Genomic DNA, 17,607 nt, shown 5'->3' with positions numbered 1-17,607 from the left:
ATTTTTGCATGTCACAACGATATCCCCCATGCATTTCCCGCACACCACCTTTTTGCACTTGTGACAGGCATCATGTGAGCGGTTTTTTGTACAGTGTTGTAGCACCTAACACCGTTTTCTTTACCTAAATAAAGGCGGCTCCCTATCTGAGGAGGGTTCGCCGCACACCAGCGGGTCTTTGGTGCGCTAGCTAAAATGCTGGTTGCTAGGCAACATCCCGTTGTTGTTCAACCGCGGGAATAAAATAGAATGTAACTAACGGAGCCGTCAAAATGACGGTTGTGGGAGACAAAGGTAAAAGTAACGATATTTTTTATTTGGTTTTTTATTTTATTTAAAAAACAATATGGAAATAAAGGACATACAGATACAGGAAAAGTCAGCTAGCATGAATAATGTAAGACGCATGTAAAAAAAGTTATTACTCTTCAAAATCTGAAAGCAGTCAAAATGACTGCCTTGGGAGTTCTAGTGTTAATGAAACAATATCAGATAGATTGGACAACACAGAAGAAATAGCAGCATCAATGCTAACGCTTGCTTCCTCGATGCGAGCCGCCATTGTTGTTGGAATCTCACGGTCACTTCTCCACTACGTCACATCCAGGAAACACCCGCCCTGCGTCCTGATTGGCCAGACCATAAATTTGGTTGGGGAAATCACTTTCAATGAGCCGTGTCCCAGATGTATGTGAGTGGAGCTAGGCGAAACGATACATGCAGCTGGCTGTTGTCAGGTTAGTCTTTTTCATGTAATTGGGCTAAATCAGTTTTAGCCCAATTACATTTTAGCCCAATAGTTTCTAAACTAAGTCATCTAAAAGAGATGATTGCTGTAATTTGAGTCTTCTAGTAAACCATGTAACCATGATCATAAAAGGCTTTATGATAAACAAGTGTGAAAGAAGTCAAAATGATTAGTTAAGTTTCATGAATGTCTTTTAATTGTTTTGTAATTTCAGCTCTCTTACCGAACAATTACAGTTAGAACAACAAGGATAGAAATAAAGATGTTTCTAACAAAGGAAACAATTTGGTCATATGAACAATTTATTTAAAGAAAAGGATAAAAAAATGACATTGGGAACCTAAAATTGTTAAATCTCTTCATATCACTCACCTGTCTAGGATAAATGTTTATATTTCTTGAACTTAAATTCTGAAGTTCGCTGTACACTAAGAACACACCTGTGCTACAGCTCTGTCTGACTTATTAAACAAATTTAAAAAATTTAAATGTTTTAACACAGAGCAAAAAAAAGCAAATAGAGAAATGTCTAAACTAGCAAGTGAAGACCGTTGCCTTTAAGGACAACAAACATTTGCAACAAACAACAGCTGTGCAGTTTGAGTAAATATTTATAGCAGACTAATTTTCCCTCCTGTATGAATTCCCATGTGTGTTTATAATCTTTGTCCACATAGATCACAGCAGAAATGATTCTCTCCTTAGTGGATTCTCGTGTGTGTGTTTAAATTGGATTTTTGGCTAAATCTTTGTCCACATAGATCACAGCAGAAAGGCTTCTCTCCTGTGTGGATTCTCATGTGTGTGTTTAAAGTTGATTTATGGCTAAATCTATGTCCACATAGATCACAGCAGAAAGGCTTCTCTCCTGTGTGGATTCTCATGTGTGTGTTTAATTTTGCTTTTTCCCTAAATCTTTGTCCACATAGTTCACAGCAGAAAGGCTTCTCTCCTGTGTGGATTCTCATGTGTCTTTCTAAAGTTGATTTTTTGCTAAATCTTTGTCCACATAGATCACAGCAGAAAGGCTTCTCTCCTGTGTGGATTCTCATGTGTGTGTTCAAATTGGATTTTTGGCTAAATCTTTGTCCACATAGTTCACAGCAGAAAGATTTCTCTCCTGTGTGGATTCTCATGTGTCTTTCTAAAGTTGATTTTTGGCTAAATCTTTGTCCACATAGTTCACAGCAGAAAGGCTTCTCTCCTGTGTGGATTCTCATGTGTGTGTTTAATTTTGCTTTTTCCCTAAATCTTTGTCCACATAGATCACAGCAGAAAGGCTTCTCTCCTGTGTGGATTCTCATGTGTGTGTTTAAAGTTGATTTATGGCTAAATCTTTGTCCACATAGATCACAGCAGAAAGATTTCTCTCCTGTGTGGATTCTCATGTGTGTGTTTAAACTGTATTTTTGGCTAAATCTTTGTCCACATAGATCACAGCAGAAAGATTTCTCTCCTGTGTGGATTCTCATGTGTCTTTCTAAAGTTGATTTTTGGCTAAATCTTTGTCCACATAGATCACAGCAGAAAGGCTTCTCTCCTGTGTGGATTCTCATGTGTGTGTTTAAAGTTGATTTATGGCTAAATCTTTGTCCACATAGATCACAGCAGAAAGGCTTCTCTCCTGTGTGGATTCTCATGTGTGTGTTTAAATGTGATTTTTGGCTAAATCTTTGTCCACATAGATCACAGCAGAAAGGCTTCTCTCCTGTGTGGATTCTCATGTGTGTGTTTAAAGTAGATTTTTGGCTAAATCTATGTCCACATAGTTCACAGCAGAAAGGCTTCTCTTCTGTGTGGATTCTCATGTGTGTGTTTAAAGTAGATTTTTGGCTAAATCTATGTCCACATAGTTCACAGCAGAAAGATTTCTCTCCTGTGTGGACTCTCATGTGTGTGTTTAAAGTAGATTTTTGGCTAAATCTATGTCCACATAGTTCACAGCAGAAAGATTTCTCTCCTGTGTGGACTCTCATGTGTGTGTTTAAAGCTGATTTTCCAATCAGTATTTTACCACAGTCTTCACAGCTATGTTTCAGTCCTGTCTGGACTTTTCTTCTTGTGTCCACATTTTTGTTTACCATAGAACATTTCTTATATCCAGAGTGTTTCAGGTCAGAGAGAGAGTGCTCTACATCACTGTCCTCTTCAGTCTCTAAAGAAATGGAAGCATGTCCATGATCTGGTATCCTGATGTATTCTTCTCTATCATTCTCTCCTGGAAGCTCTTTGCCTTTAATTTGGTCTGGATAAAGCTGTGAAAGCAGCGGAGACTGTTCATCACCCAGACTCTTTATGGGAGGAGCAGTGACTGGAAATCTGATGGCATTAGTCACCTCCTTCCCATTGAGCTGCTCTCCTGGCAGACTGATGTAGACTCCCTTCTTCTCCTCCTTTATGTGGGGGTGTGTTGGGTCATGCGGGTCAGCAGGTCTGTGGTCTAAAGAAGCTTCTTCTTTAACAATCAGCTTCTGCTTAACATCTGCAGGAAACATTGAAACACATTATGCACATCAGAAAGTATTTTAATTTCAGCCTAAACAGAGGCTTATTTTGATAAAGATATATTTAGGTAATTTTATTAGACTTAATTATTTGATTTAACTACTTTTTACTATTTTTTTAGTTTGCATTATTATTTATGTCGTTTTTGTTTACAGTTTCTTGCAAACGTATTCACCCCCTAGCATTGTTCATGTTCTGTTTCCTCACAACCTGCAAAGTAAAATGGATCATTGGATGATTGAGATTGCACCATTTCATTTACAGTAACTGCAAAACAGTAAAACTCCATTAAACAACAGAAAACTTCAGCATTACAACTCCCCCCACCAAAAAAGTCAGTTCTTTGTATGGCTTCCTTTTTTAACCTTAAGTGCTGATGAAACAATGTTTCATTAGGGAGATAAAAGGGAGAGAACCATAAAACGTCTTCAGTCTGCTTCATCACTTGCAAAGAGAGATGTAAAAAGAACAGCACAACCAACGGACACAGTATTACACATACAATAAAGTAACACCTTGATAACATCACTGAAGTATATGTAGTATTATTTAATACAACATACATAATGTGGCAGCTGCAGATTAAAAATAGAGGTTTTCTGTATGTACAGACAAAAGGTCAGAGCACTTGTGACCAGACTCTCAGACGACGACAACTTCTACCTGGAACCCTCGAGGAGAAAGGGCGCTGGGTGTTGACGCTGCCATCTTTAAAGGACTGGAAATGCCGGGTCGTGACGAAGGAAAAACAACATAGCTCTCTGTTTCGTTTGGCCTGAGAGCAGTGCTCACCAGAGCAGCCTGTGGCCCCTTATTAGCAGATTGCGCCCACCTGTGTAAATCTCCGCCCACAACAGGAAGTCAACAAGAACGTCAACAATAATATTCAACACCCCCACTTGTTCTTATGTTGACATAATACATTTACATTTCAGTGCTTCACATTTACATACCCAAAACAAAACACGCAAATTTGTCCATTCTCATTTTAGTTACAGGCTTTGTTAAATATCAGCCACCATTTCTGTTGTTGGACAGTAAGAGAGAGTTATTTTTCCATCACTTAGTGCTGACCGAATGAAGTGATATCGAATGTCAATGTGTTTACATCTTTGGCGATGGACCGGACTTTTAGAAAGAGCAATTGCTCCTTAATTGTCCTCATAAACAGTCACAGGTGCATATTCACATCCAAAGTCCATTCCATTCATTAGATTCACAAGATAAATACTTTCCTGTGCAGCAGCAGCCAAAGCAATGTATTCAGCTTCACATGTAGATAAAAAAACTGTGGACTGCTTTTTAGACTTCCAGGAAATAACAGGTCCAGTTTCAGATAGGCTAAAACAGTAACCCGTCATACTTTGTCTGTCCTCCTGGGGTCCGTTCTTCGTACGTCGCTAACTCAGTTAGCTGGATTTCATTGTTGACAATTTGGCATGATCTTGGATCGTTTGGTTCTTCGAAACTCATCCCGGACTTGCTGTCATAGCAACATGTGCGCAAAGTTGAGCCTGCTGCCGAGCAGGTTTATTTAATGTAAACAGGATTAGATCGCAGCGGAGGAGATAGGGAAGTCTGTGTCTAGCCAGCGCACTTGGACCACCTAGTGGCAGAGGAAGGGACAGTGGAACACCATTTTTTTTATGTTCAATAAAAGACGAAACAAATAATGCTTCGTTCCTGTCGTTTTATTTAAACAATTATTTACAAAGAAAAGTCAGCAAGTCATCTTTTGCCTGCAGTAAGAGATAGTTATGATAGTTATGTGTAAAATGGTGTATTAGAATTTACTCTGAAGGTCCTTTTGAAGCAACTCGAACTCTAGTGCAGTTTTTCTCTTTTTCACGTTGTGGAGTTCAATTTCGCCTCTTAATTTGTATTTTTTTTTTTCAGGTCAAAATACTTTTTCTTTTGTTGAAGATACCGTTAATATAGGGAACAGATGGCACCTTGAGTCATTTTGTGAAAAAAAAAAGGAAAACAGAAAAAGGGTTAAACATGTAAAAGTAAAAAGAACCCGATTTTTTTCAGCCTTCTTATCGGTGTCTGTTAAAAACAGACAAACACATAATTTAACAGTGGCTTTTAAAAAAGAGGAAGAAGTTGCTTTTTAAAATACAGTATAATAATTAAAGGCTATCATTTAGTAGAATATTCTTGTACTTCACTTTTTTCCCCATGTTCTAGTGGCTCCCATGGAGGCTCTGACATAAAAGAACAAAGTACTTATGAAATTATTAAAATGCAAAAATACATACTGTAGAAAGTGATAGAAACATCTATCATGGACAATATTTACAATTTAATTTGTCTGCTGCCGTTTGCCAGCCCTCTCTCCTGGTTTTAGCAGACTTTGAGGTGTTACCTGTCGTTTTAATTGACTCAAATTCGGCATAACCTTCCATTAAAAGCTCGTGTTCTGCTGGGAGAAAAACTGTGGGCGTTCTTTGGCCATGCTGAACAGCCAATAGCAGCATTGCTGATCATTTTTTCTACTATCGATACATTTCCCCTTTTAAACAACGTGAACATGAACGCGCAGTTGTCTCAGATAACTCAATCCAGTGATACTAATCGTAAACAACAGGTGTGTTGGAAGAACCCAATTAGCAGGATCATGATTAGCCGGATGAAATCATCTTGGATGTCTCATTTGATCTTGGATGTAAACTGTAAACACAATAGCCAGCAGGGTTCTGCACAAAGTCATTTTCAATAAGGAAATCATGTAACATTTTATTCCAATTTCGTCCTGACTGTTTCAGACCATAGAGCGACTTATTGAGCTTACAGACTAATTTTTCTCCTGTCTGTTACCACCTCAAATCCTTCAGGTTGTTCTAAAAATATCTTGCAATCGATAGGGGCGTGTAAATATGCCGTTTTCACATCCATTTGGTGCAATTCCAAATCATCTTGAGAAGCAAGCTGCATTAGAACACGCACAGATGTCATATCAGCAGTCGGGGAAAAAGTCTCAATATAATCAATACCAGCAACCTGATTATAGCCTTTTGCTACATACCTAGAGTCTCAACAGGATTTTCTTTAATAGTAAATACCCATCTGCCCCCCACTGCTTGCTTACCCTCAGGTAATGAAGTTAGGCTGTAAGTATTATTCTCCATCAAAGAATCCATTTCATCCTTCATAGCTTTAGCCCATAGTTCTGACTGTGGTGAGCTCATAGCTTCTCCCACTGTCTTAGGCGCATCACATGCAATCCTGTAACAGTAGTCAATATTCATGTGTGCTTGATCATCCTCACATTTCATTTTGTAATCCTGATCTGTGTAATACTTAGGAGATTTCCTTTCTCTCTTAGGATAACGTGAACCAAGGTTACCTTCACTTTGATCTAAGTTCCCATCTATGTCACAAGTGTCAGGTTTAACCTCCTGTGAGATAATCGTTCTAAAATCTGGTTTTGATTGCTCACTTTCAACTTTTTTTCTTGAGTAAAATATTCTCATTTATGTCTTCATCAGTCTGAGTGTTACATTAATTGGTACGTTTTGTTAGAAACTTTACCAGCCTATTTCTAAGTACTCTACCTGTATCTGGATAAAAGACAAGATATGCAGGACTATTTTTGTCATAACCAACAAAAATTCCCTTTTTACAAAGTGGATCCAACTTTTTCTTGTCATACTTATATGCATAACATTCAGATCCAAAAGTTCTCATTTTTGAAAGGTCAGGTTTCTTTCCAGTTAACATGTGCTCAACACGTCTGTTGTAGCATCTGTTACGGATAATAGCAGCCGTCTGAACTGCATATGTCCATAAATCTTTAGGCAGCTTACTCTCAATTTACATGCATCTTGCCATTTCAAAAACAGTTCTCCATATTCTCTCAGCTGTCCCATTCTGATGGGGAGAATAAGGTGTGAAGTTTCATGTCTAATGGCATTTTGACTAAGCAGTGATTGGAACTCTTTGGATATAAATTCAGTTCCATTATCAAATCTTATACATCTGATCTTCCAATACGGTGCCACATCTGCAATAAACGTCTCTGTCCCTTTAACAGTATCACTCTTAGCTTTGATAATCCATGAAGAAAAATAAAATCAGCAGCGCAAAAGTCTGTTCCGATCATCCGGCCCTTACCACAGGCTACTGCAGCCCATTGGTTATCATCCCTGACAGTCTAAAGGGCTAGGCCAATCATAAAGTAGAAAAACACCTTCACGCTGCATGTAGAACTTTGTGCAGCGGTGTTCACACTAGTAATGGATAAGAAACGCAAGGGAGGCACAGAGAAACTGCGGGAAAAAAAGAAACAAGTTCTTCAAACGGACGCTGCGAAATATGTCAAACTGACTGACATGTTCCCAACAGCAGGCCCTTCATCTGCTCCGGTGTCTGATGTAAAATATGGTGGTGGTGGTGGTTGTAGTGGAGGCGACGGCGAACCGAGCAGTGAACATGTCAGTGCGGCTGCTGCAGTATCAGAACCTGCGGTAAGCCGGACAGTTTTCAGAGCCCCAAACTATGTAATGACGATAGGATAAACCAACCGACCCCTTGATGAATATGATAAAATAACATAACCCCCCACCCCCCCCCCCCCCCCCCCCCCCCCCCCCCAAAAAAAAAATTGGGGTTATGTTGAAAAATTGCCCACTGTGCTGCTACCACATTCAACAGTGGCTTACCATGTTCTCAGATGCTTATCATCTCCTTAGGCTTGCTTCTAAGTTCTTGCTGACCCTTTCCCTTACCTTACCCTAGTGGCCTGTGAAAGAACCTTCTCTACGCTCAAGTTCATCAAGTCCAGACTTAGGAGCAAGCTGTCTGCAAGCAAGCTGGAGGCATTTATGTTGATGGCCACTGAAAAAGACATCCTCATGGCACTGGACACAGATACAGTGATAGAAAAGGTGGCTGAGAAGAGTAGGTTGCTGACAAAGCTGCTCTTGTAAATTAGTAAGGTGAAAGGAACTTCTTAAATGTATTATGAATGCTAATAATACTATTCTGTGCAACATTTGTCTAATCTTTATTCCTTCTCATCCTCTCTGACAGGATTTCTACACATTTCAAATGGTTCATTTTGTCAATGGCATCCTTTTTTACACAGTGAGTGCACAGTAGTCCAATGTTACCCTACAGTATCTGGAAGACTGAATAGATCTGATGAGCAACTTACAATAACTTCTTATGATGATGTAACATGATAATATGTGTGATTGACCGTGACTTTTCTCTCTCTCTCTCTCTCTCTCTCTCTCTCTCTCTCTCTCTCTCCCTCTCTCTCTCTCTCTCTGATCTAAGAATTGTTGCTGTGCTGCGGTGTTTACATTTTAATAAATTAAGATTTTGGAAATATTTTAAGTGTCCGCTCTCACTAATTTCCATTAACCTGGCCTCAAGGTATTGCACATTTGGTATTGCACAGTTAGTATACACATTCAGTACACAAAAAAAAAAAATGTGGTGGGCCAGTGTAGTCCAAAATGCCAGGGCCAATTTTTTGTCCCAGTCCACCCCTGGACGGCCCCAAGGAAAACCTCCAGCCGGCGCAATGTCGGAGCCCCCGGGAGCCGCGGGGATGAGCCCGTGGGCTCCGCCGGCAGGCAGCTGCGCTGAAGTGGAATAGGCCATGGGCCCCAGGGTATACAAGTACAAGCTATACAAGTACAAGCCATATACCATTCAATCTAGGTTGCATTGATTTTGGATATAAAATCTAATAGATCAATAATTATTCACCTTTTACAACATACGAGGTGAACTAAGTGCTGTACATGCAATAAAGGATGTCATTGATGAAAACTAGCCCTGACCACACTGTTAGTTTGCTTGTTAAATCTCAAACTGCTGTCAAAGATCACTCTAAGGTTTTTTACCGCAGCTTTAGATTAAGGAGGTAGAACATGAAAATCAGAATGGGCACAACCACCAATTAAAACATACGCTGCTTTATCTTCATTCAAGTGAAGAACATTTTGTCCTAACCGCATCTTCATGTCTGAAATGCAGTCATTTAGGGTTTGGAGAGATCCACTTCTATCCGGAAACACAGGGAGATACATCTGGGGATCATCTGCATAGCAGTGGAAGGCTAGGTTGCACCTGGCTATAATAGATCCCAGTGGCAGCAAGTAAAGTCAGAACAACAATGGACCCGGGATGGAGCAAAGAAAGAGAAACAACAGTAGAGAATAGCACACCCATCATTATTGAAAATCTCCTATTTGACAGGTACGATTCAACTCATTTCAATGCAATACTCCGAAAAACAGCATACTGATTAAGCCGAGACAGAAGAATTGAATGATCCACTGTATAAAATGCAGCAGTTAAGTCAAGCAATACTAAGACGACAGGGCACTTAGCATCAACAGACGGCAATGTCATTGTGAACTTCTAGCAGTGCAGACTTAGTGCTTGGCCTAGACCAGCACCAGAATCAAATTTCTAAAGGACAGGGTTACTCTCTAAGAAAGATTGTAATTGTATAAAAACAATTTTCTCAAGGACCTTGGAAATAAAAATAAATTAGAAATAGGTGTCAACAGTTTAGTAGGCAAAATGTCCAAAGGAAAGCTTGTCATTCTCATATGCTTAACAATGTCCGCGAGGGACGAAAGGGAGACCGATTCGCAACAGTCAAACACTGCCGTGGGTTAAACAGAACAGTCTGGTCTGAATTAATCCATCATTCTTCATCTGCGTGTTCGCCGCGACGTCAAAAATAAAAGTCATTCTCGTCAATGGGGCACTTACCAAAAGCACGGTGGCACTACGGTATGACAGAGAACCCTCCTCCGTTGTTCGCCAGAAATACGGATCGAGTCTATTTGTGACAGATGATGGAGCGAAATGCATCAATTTCTGAAAACCAGATGAGCCAGGCAGGTGGCGTAAAGCGGATCCAGTAATATTTCAAAATAAAAGGGGGGAGGGGGCGGGGCTGTATGGACGCATGAACGGCTCCGTTTGGATTGAGCGGACAGAGCCCAAAAAAGGAATGTAGTAAGTGTGAAGCGGCCTTAGTACTGCAGCTGTTCAGTGCTCTCACAGACGCCACTTTGTTAATAAAAAGAAAACTTCACAGGTGAAAATGGTGGACTCAGTCAGAGATGGAGAAGTGGGGGTTCACAACAGTGTTAATTGCATCGAATAACACATGAAGGCAGTGACCTTGTTTTCCTGTTCCTGGTTGGCAGTAAGGCGTATTGAGTCACTTCCTGTTTTCTGTTGCTGCAGTGTGGACTATGGTTTGGTGTTCTAGACTCTCTTGTTTTTATCTTTAATCTCTTTGCTGTGACATCTGTTTCTAACACATAAGCACATTTAAAACACATTCTCTGTTGGTGCACTTCACGTTTGGGAACTCCTCGTGTTTCACACGGTTTGCTTTTCTCCGCATGGTAAGAGGTCGCTAGCCTAGCTTTAGCCGAGCAATGACTTCCTCCCCTATCCCTCCATCAGCTTCTCCATCTCTGTCTAAGTCTCCCCCTCTCTCCTGCTCTCAGTGTCTGATGTTTAGTTATTTCTCTGCCTCCACTAGTGAATGTGTGACATTTAATAAATGTGGTGTTTTTGTAGCTTTGGAGGTGAGGGAGTCAGAATTGGAGACCCGGCTCCGTGCTGTTGAAAAACCCTGCTCCATAGCTTGCGCGGATCCACAGAGATTAGCTTCACATAGCGATCCTCCAGTAGCACCCGAGCAGCAGGGTAACCAGGCCGGCTGGGTGACAATACATATCAAGCATAGTTCTAGATACCAGCCCCAAGGTCAGCACCAACTCGTTTGCATTTCTAATGGATTTACCCCACCCGCTGAGAAGCCGAGTCTGGTAATCGGCAGCTCCATAGCCAGAAACACACTCTTACCTTCATACTTTGGACCTTGTGCTGATATATATGGCTTTGGTTGTGAAGAATTAACAGTATTTTCTCACAACCATGTTCTATCTGACCATTCTTTATTAACCTTTGAGTTCAATTTAACTGATTTCTACACTCCGAAAACCACATTTCATTATAGTATATCTTTATCAGATAATGCTGTATGAGTCTGTTCTCCTTTTAATATCCTCAGTATCACAGAAATGCCCAGCAGAAGGCAGCAATGTTGATTCTTCCCATTTACAAATTGATGCCTTTGTTGACGGTGTCACTTCCTCGTTGTGTTTTGCATTAGACAACGTAGCCCCCTTGAATAACAAGGTGATTATTCACAGGAAGCTTCCTCCCTGGTTTAATTTAGAGTTGCGTTCTTTGAAGCACAATGTTGGGAAATTGGAGAAAAAAATGGTGCTCTATACACCTAGAGGACTATTCTGGACTATTGTAATTCTTTACTATCAGGAAGTCCACAAAATGCAGTTCGAATTCAGCTGATCCGAAATGCTGCTGCAGGAGTTCTAATGAAAATCAACAAGAGGGATCATATTTCTTTAATTTTATCTTCCCTTCAATGGCTTCCTGTTCAATAAAGAATATAAATTAACATTTTCACGGATAATAATCAAGCCCCATCATATATCAGAGCTCTGATTACGCGGTATGTTCCTAACAGAGCACTTAGCTCTCAGACTGCAGGTCTAATGGTGTTCCCAGAGTCTCTAAAAGTAGAATGGAAGGCAGATCCTTTAGCTATCAGGCTCCTCTCCTGTGGAACCAACTCCCAGTTTTGGTCCGTGAGGCAGACACCCTGTCTACTTTTAAGACAAGGCTTGAAACGTTCCTTTTTGACAAAGCTTATACTTAGAGTGGCTTAGCTTAAGCTGAGCTATCCCTATAGTTATGCTGCTATAGGCTTAGGATGCTGGAGGACATCAGGGTCTATTTCTCTCACTCTGCTGAGTTTTCCTACTGTTCTCTGAATTTGCATGGCTTGTTGTTATTTCAACGCACAGTCTATTGTGTATATAGCTTCTGTATAAATATCTATTCTATTTTATTTTGTTTTGTTGGCACCATCAACACCAAGTCAAATTCCTTGTAAGTGCAAACTGACTGTTCACACTGAGCCTGGTTCTGCTGGAGGTTTTTCCTTCCTGTTAAAGGGGAGTATTCCTCTCTGCTGTCGCTTCATGCTTGCTCAGTGTGAGGGATTGCTATAAAGTCATCAACAATACAGACGATTGTCCCTGTGGCTCTACGCTCTTTAATGAGAAGCGAATGCTGCTTGTCAAGACTTGATACAATCTACTAGGTTTCCCTAAATAGGAAACTTTTTGACCAATCTGTATAATCTGATTGGTCAAAAATTTTACTTTGGAAAGTGCCTTGAGATTACATGTATCAGGAATTGCCGCTATTTAAATAAAATTTAATAGAATTAGTGGAAATGATGTCCTATAAATACAAAGATTTTGCCTCCATTTTGCCCTCTGATACTGAGTAAGACTCATCTCCAGCGATACGTGTAGTCTAGCCTTCTCCTAACAACGGTATGCCTGTCTGCAATGCTGTCTATGGATCTGAGTCAAGTCACTTAACCAGGGTTCAGACTTTGGCTTGATGGAACTATGCTTGTAAGCGGAAATATTGTCCAAGACCCCAGAGCAGAAAGCATACAAGGATGACAAAAAGGTATTCTGAAAGAACCTCTTCTTTAAAGGCAGAAAACTCTGTCTGCATAAGCAGCAGCAAACTCCACAGCTGTTGAAGAAGTAATAATGTGACAGCAGGAACCTTGAGCAGGAGGTTAACCAACAGGTGAAGAAGCAAGGACACTGAAGATTATGGCCAAATGATCAGAATCCCACAGATTTCACAGACAGGCGATGTGAAATAATCAGGTCACCTCTGTCTAATGAATCAGATGGACAACAGATAAGAAAATTAAAATCCCTGCTGATCCGGAGTTGATCATACTTAAGAACCATCAAAACTCCTGGATGAAATATACTGCTAAAAAAATAAAGGCAAGACTTTAACAACACAATGTAACTCCAAGTCAATCACACTTCTGTGAAAACAAACTGTCCACTTAAGAAGCAACACTGTTTGAGCATCAATTTCACCTGCTGTTGTTGTGTGGTTCTGCAGGGGGTGACCACAGACCACTTCTCAGTTCCTATGTTGTGGCTGATGTTTTGGTAACTTTTGAATGTTGGTGGTGCTTTTACTCTAGTAATAACATGAGACAGAGTCTGCAACCTACACAAGTGGCTTAGGTAGTGAAGCTCATCCAAGATGGTGCATTAATGCCAGCTGTGGCTAGACGGTTTGCTGTGTCTGTCTGTGTAGCGTCCAGAGTATGGAGGCGCTACCAGGAGACAGGCCAGTACATCATGAGAAGTGGAGGAGGCCGTAGGAGGTCAACAACCCTACAGCAGGACCACTACCTCCGCCTTGGTACAAGTAGGAACAGGAGGAGCTCTGTCAGAGACCTACAAAACGACCTCCAGGCAAATTCACCACTGGAGTCCTGTGCTCTTCACAGATGAAAGCAGGTTCACACTGAGCACATGTAACAGACGTGACAGAGTGTGGAGACGCCGTGGGGAACGTTCTGCTGCCTGCAACGTCCTCCAGCATGACAGGTTTGGTAGTGGGTCAGTAATGGTGTGGGGTGGCATTTCTTTGGGGGAGATGAGATCCTCAGACCAATTGTGAGACCATATGCTGGTGCGGTTGGCCCTGGCTTCCTCCTAATGCAAGACAATGTGGCTGGAGTGTGTCAGCAGTTCCTGCAAGATGAAGGCATTGATGCTATGGACCGGCTTACCCGTTCCTCAGACCTGAATACGATTGAGCACACTGGGACATCATGTGGCGCTCCATCCACCAATGCCCCGTGGGACCACATACTGTCCACATCATCAGAAGCGTGCCCAGGAGTTGTAAGGAGGTCATACATGCACATGGAGGCCACTATTTTGTTATCAGTGTATCAGTATTAAACACATTTAATAATCATTTTTCATTCATTCAGATCTAGGATGTGTTATTTTAGTGTTCCCTTTATTTTTTTGAGCAGTGTATTTGTTATATTTTGGTGGGGAGTAGACAACAGCACACAGCATTTGTCAAGCAAGTTGAATTGTAAACACTTCAAAACTAGAATACTTAATTAAAAATAAAGGTTTGCAGATAAAACTGTCCTTGAAGACCGCTGTGACTCCGCCTCCTCGACCAGATGCTCGTGGTGAACTAAGGTGTAGAGGACATCAGATACAGGTTTTTTAAGACCGATGCTGATTATTTTGTCATCAGGCAAACTGATACCCGATACATGCCGCAGATTTCCTGGGGCCGATTCTTAAAGCCAATATTGCTTTTTCGTCTTCCATTTACATGATAAAAATGACACAATGGTAACAAATGTTACACTAGTGTTAGTGTTAAACAAAAAAGAAACATTCATTAAAGGAGCATAGCACCAGGCCTGTCGCAATAAGCAATACATAATTTAATTGCACAATCAATTTTATTCACGAGACTGGAAAAAAAAAAAGGTTTGGGCTCAGTGCATCGCTGTCTACTCACCCATCGCTTCTTGTTTCCTCAATGTAGGAGGAGTTAAATCTTTCCAGAGTTTCCCACAGACAATAGGGTTATCCTGACAGTAGTCGTCTGGTGGGTGCATGCGGAACGGGGAATTGGAAGTGCAAGAAGCGTTGCGTGATACAACTCAAAGTAGAGGCACAGCCCATTATCTAGGTACCGTAGTGTGGGTCAAGCTAATAACAGCTAGCGGCTAGCTTATGTGGACCGGGAGGTTTTCTCCCTGACGGGAACTTTACTGACCGTCTTATGTTGATCTCAAACATCGAATTTAAAATAAACAAAAACGCTAAGCCTGGCAGGGGGTCGAGTAAAGCCTGGTGGCCGGCCAGGCTTGTGTTAGGTGGGCACATGCTTAAAGTTTAGCACTCAGAGCCAAGGAAGATGCTAGTCTCTCTCTGCGCAGAGAGAGAGAGAGCAAAGTATAATGCAAAGCTGCCGGTGATTCCACCCTGGATAACAAAGCAGGATATAAATATAATGTAAATATAGTTTTTAATCGTCTGTTTTTTTCTGAAAAAGGTTGCATTAAGATAATTACCAGATTATAACACAGCTTAAATCACTTATTCACCTTGTACAATGAGTAAGACTCTGATTACTATCCTTTTGATAAAATCAGATGTTTTTGTGGATTCAGGCATAGCATAAAAATTTACATTGTTACATAAAGTAAGCTTAACTTATGTTGCATTTCAATAGTTGCCAATCAATCCAGTGAGTTTTGGCCTTTAGCTGCAACATAGGACACACAAACAAACTAAACAAGTCCTTACTGTTGATAGGAGCTGCAGTTAATGGAAAGCTAGCATCAGTCTCCTCCTTCATAAAGAACTGCTCTCCTTCCTGACAGGCCTGTTCCTCCTGTTCCTCCTTTATTTGGAGGGGCTCTGACTCCTGCTGCTCCACCTCAGGACTCTGTTCTTCAGGAGCCTCTTCTTTAACATCTGATGCCAACGCTGAAACACATTACATGCACTATGAACAACTAGTTTTTCACAATGTAACAAAGATGGGAAAGATTCAATTTGGAGAAAAAGAATTGATCAGCGGTGTACAGAAAACTGAACCTCAGAAACAGTTTAAACCTAAAGATGATCACTGGTATCTTTAGTGTCATTCTGTTGTGGATATGTAATGTGATTATTCTGTTTAAAACATTTAATATGCGTTTTCATGACTTAACAGGATCTAAGGCAAACACCTCTATGCACTCATTAGGCTACATGCTCTTAACATGCAGCCACCTTAATGGGAACTTTGTGACCAACACAGGGAAGAAGCACGGCGAACTGGTGAGAGAAAAGTGAAATGGCGTGCTTAAAGATTAGGAAAGTAGACACAGAAAACAGGTCTTTTAAGGAAGAATGGACTGACACGTACCTGTTCATCTTGCCAGGTGGGAGCACAAAACCTGTCTGTCTCATTTGTTCCGAGACAGTCGCTCTCATCAAAAGCAGCAACATTAAGCGGCACTAAGAAATGAAGCACAGCTCATTTTCCTAAACATATCTGCTTGCTTCAGCCATACGTATGGAGAAAATAGACGATTTAAAAAATACAGGAAATCCCGTTGTCAGCAGCATCAACCATAAGCAAAACAGAAATTGTGACACGTGACGTACTGACACAGCTTGATTTTATTTTGACAACGATGAGAATCATTAACTTTCTCTGGGCATCTTCTTCCCTGCAACATTTCCTACTCAGAGAGTTCCTCAAAGAAGTTGAAGCAAATGCAGATGACCTCTTGCTGCACAACAATGAGTAAGGGCAGAGTTTTGGAGCGCTTTTGGTCCATTTGAAAAGAAATTAAAATTTCCTTGGGACAGCTGAAGAGCCAAAAGGCAACACAATTTCTTTCATTTCTGACTGATACAGAGAAGTTAGATTATGTAGCGTTCTTGGTTGACATGACATCCCACTTAAATCGACTGAATTTAAAGCTACAAGGCAAGGACAATTCAGTCTGTGATCTGATGACATCTGTCCAGGCATTCCAACGCAAACTGGAGATACTCAAAGACCTTCAGGTCATTTTGAGTATGTTTGGCTCAACCTACTGCTGTGTTGCAGCATTCTCCACTATGAACATAACAAAAATAAATATCCATCCAGGCTCACGAATGAGCATGTCGATATGTGCTTGAGAATGACTTTGTTGCCATTCAAACCTAGGTTTAAAATCCTTGCAGGGCAGCCTAAAGCCCACTTCTCTCATTAAGCCATAAAAAAAGAAAGAAAAAAAAACAGTCAGTTCAGGTGTTTTATAAAAGATGTGAAAGTCAGGAAATTGTCTATATACCAAACTGTGAAAGATTGTTGTTCTCTATTTCAAAAAGCACTTTAGAATTTAAAATGGAAAAACATTCAAATTTTTTGTTATTGTTTTTATTTAAAAAGTCAGTGTATAACATGGATGCATAAACACCTGACCTGCTTTTTAGTTCAGTGTTAAATGCTGTTTAAGGTAACAGATTATAATTAAAAACAACCTTTACTTGTTGTTGATTTTCTTTATTCGGACCCCGCTTATTTTTAATTAGTGAGCCCTGGTGTAGGCTGATCTGATGGGGGGAACGGGGCGTTCATTACAGAGAAATGCATATAATGACCAAGAATTACCCAGAGAGAATATGTATTGCTTGTCGGGAGCTCCTGATGCAACAGGATAAATGCGTCCGTATTAGTTTACTTCAGGTGGTGCCGTGATGATTTCTATACTGAGAACGTTTGCCTCATACAAATATGAGGATGATCACTTCTGTTTAAACTCGATTTACCATTTTATTTCTCTACAGGGCACATCTGCGCTTTAAGCTAATCCACTAGTCACCAAAAATGTCTCTAAAAGTGTAACTGACATGAAAGCAGAC

The 17,607-nt window shown here is 40.6% G+C and overlaps 1 protein-coding gene across 1 annotated transcript; it reads right to left on the bottom strand.

Moving 5' to 3' along the window:
- Positions 1 to 934: 934 nt before the first annotated feature.
- Positions 935 to 3,167, bottom strand: LOC118565317 (gastrula zinc finger protein XlCGF57.1-like). The gene has a single exon (XM_036145537.1). The coding sequence runs from the start codon at positions 2,830 to 2,832 to the stop codon at positions 1,450 to 1,452; it is 1,383 nt and encodes a 460-aa protein (XP_036001430.1). The 5' UTR covers positions 2,833 to 3,167; the 3' UTR covers positions 935 to 1,449.
- Positions 3,168 to 17,607: the final 14,440 nt, after the last annotated feature.

The sequence above is a fragment of the Fundulus heteroclitus genome, chromosome 13, assembly GCF_011125445.2.
Source record: "Fundulus heteroclitus isolate FHET01 chromosome 13, MU-UCD_Fhet_4.1, whole genome shotgun sequence".
Taxonomy (NCBI): Eukaryota; Metazoa; Chordata; class Actinopteri; order Cyprinodontiformes; family Fundulidae; genus Fundulus; species Fundulus heteroclitus.
The sequence above is the reverse complement of the archived record's forward strand: the minus strand, read 5'-3'. Positions and strand labels throughout refer to the sequence as shown.

Excerpts from the sequence above, each read along its gene's own strand:
- LOC118565317 (XM_036145537.1), bottom strand. The coding sequence starts at position 2,832 with ATGGTAAACAAAAATGTGGACACAAGAAGAAAAGTCCAGACAGGACTG.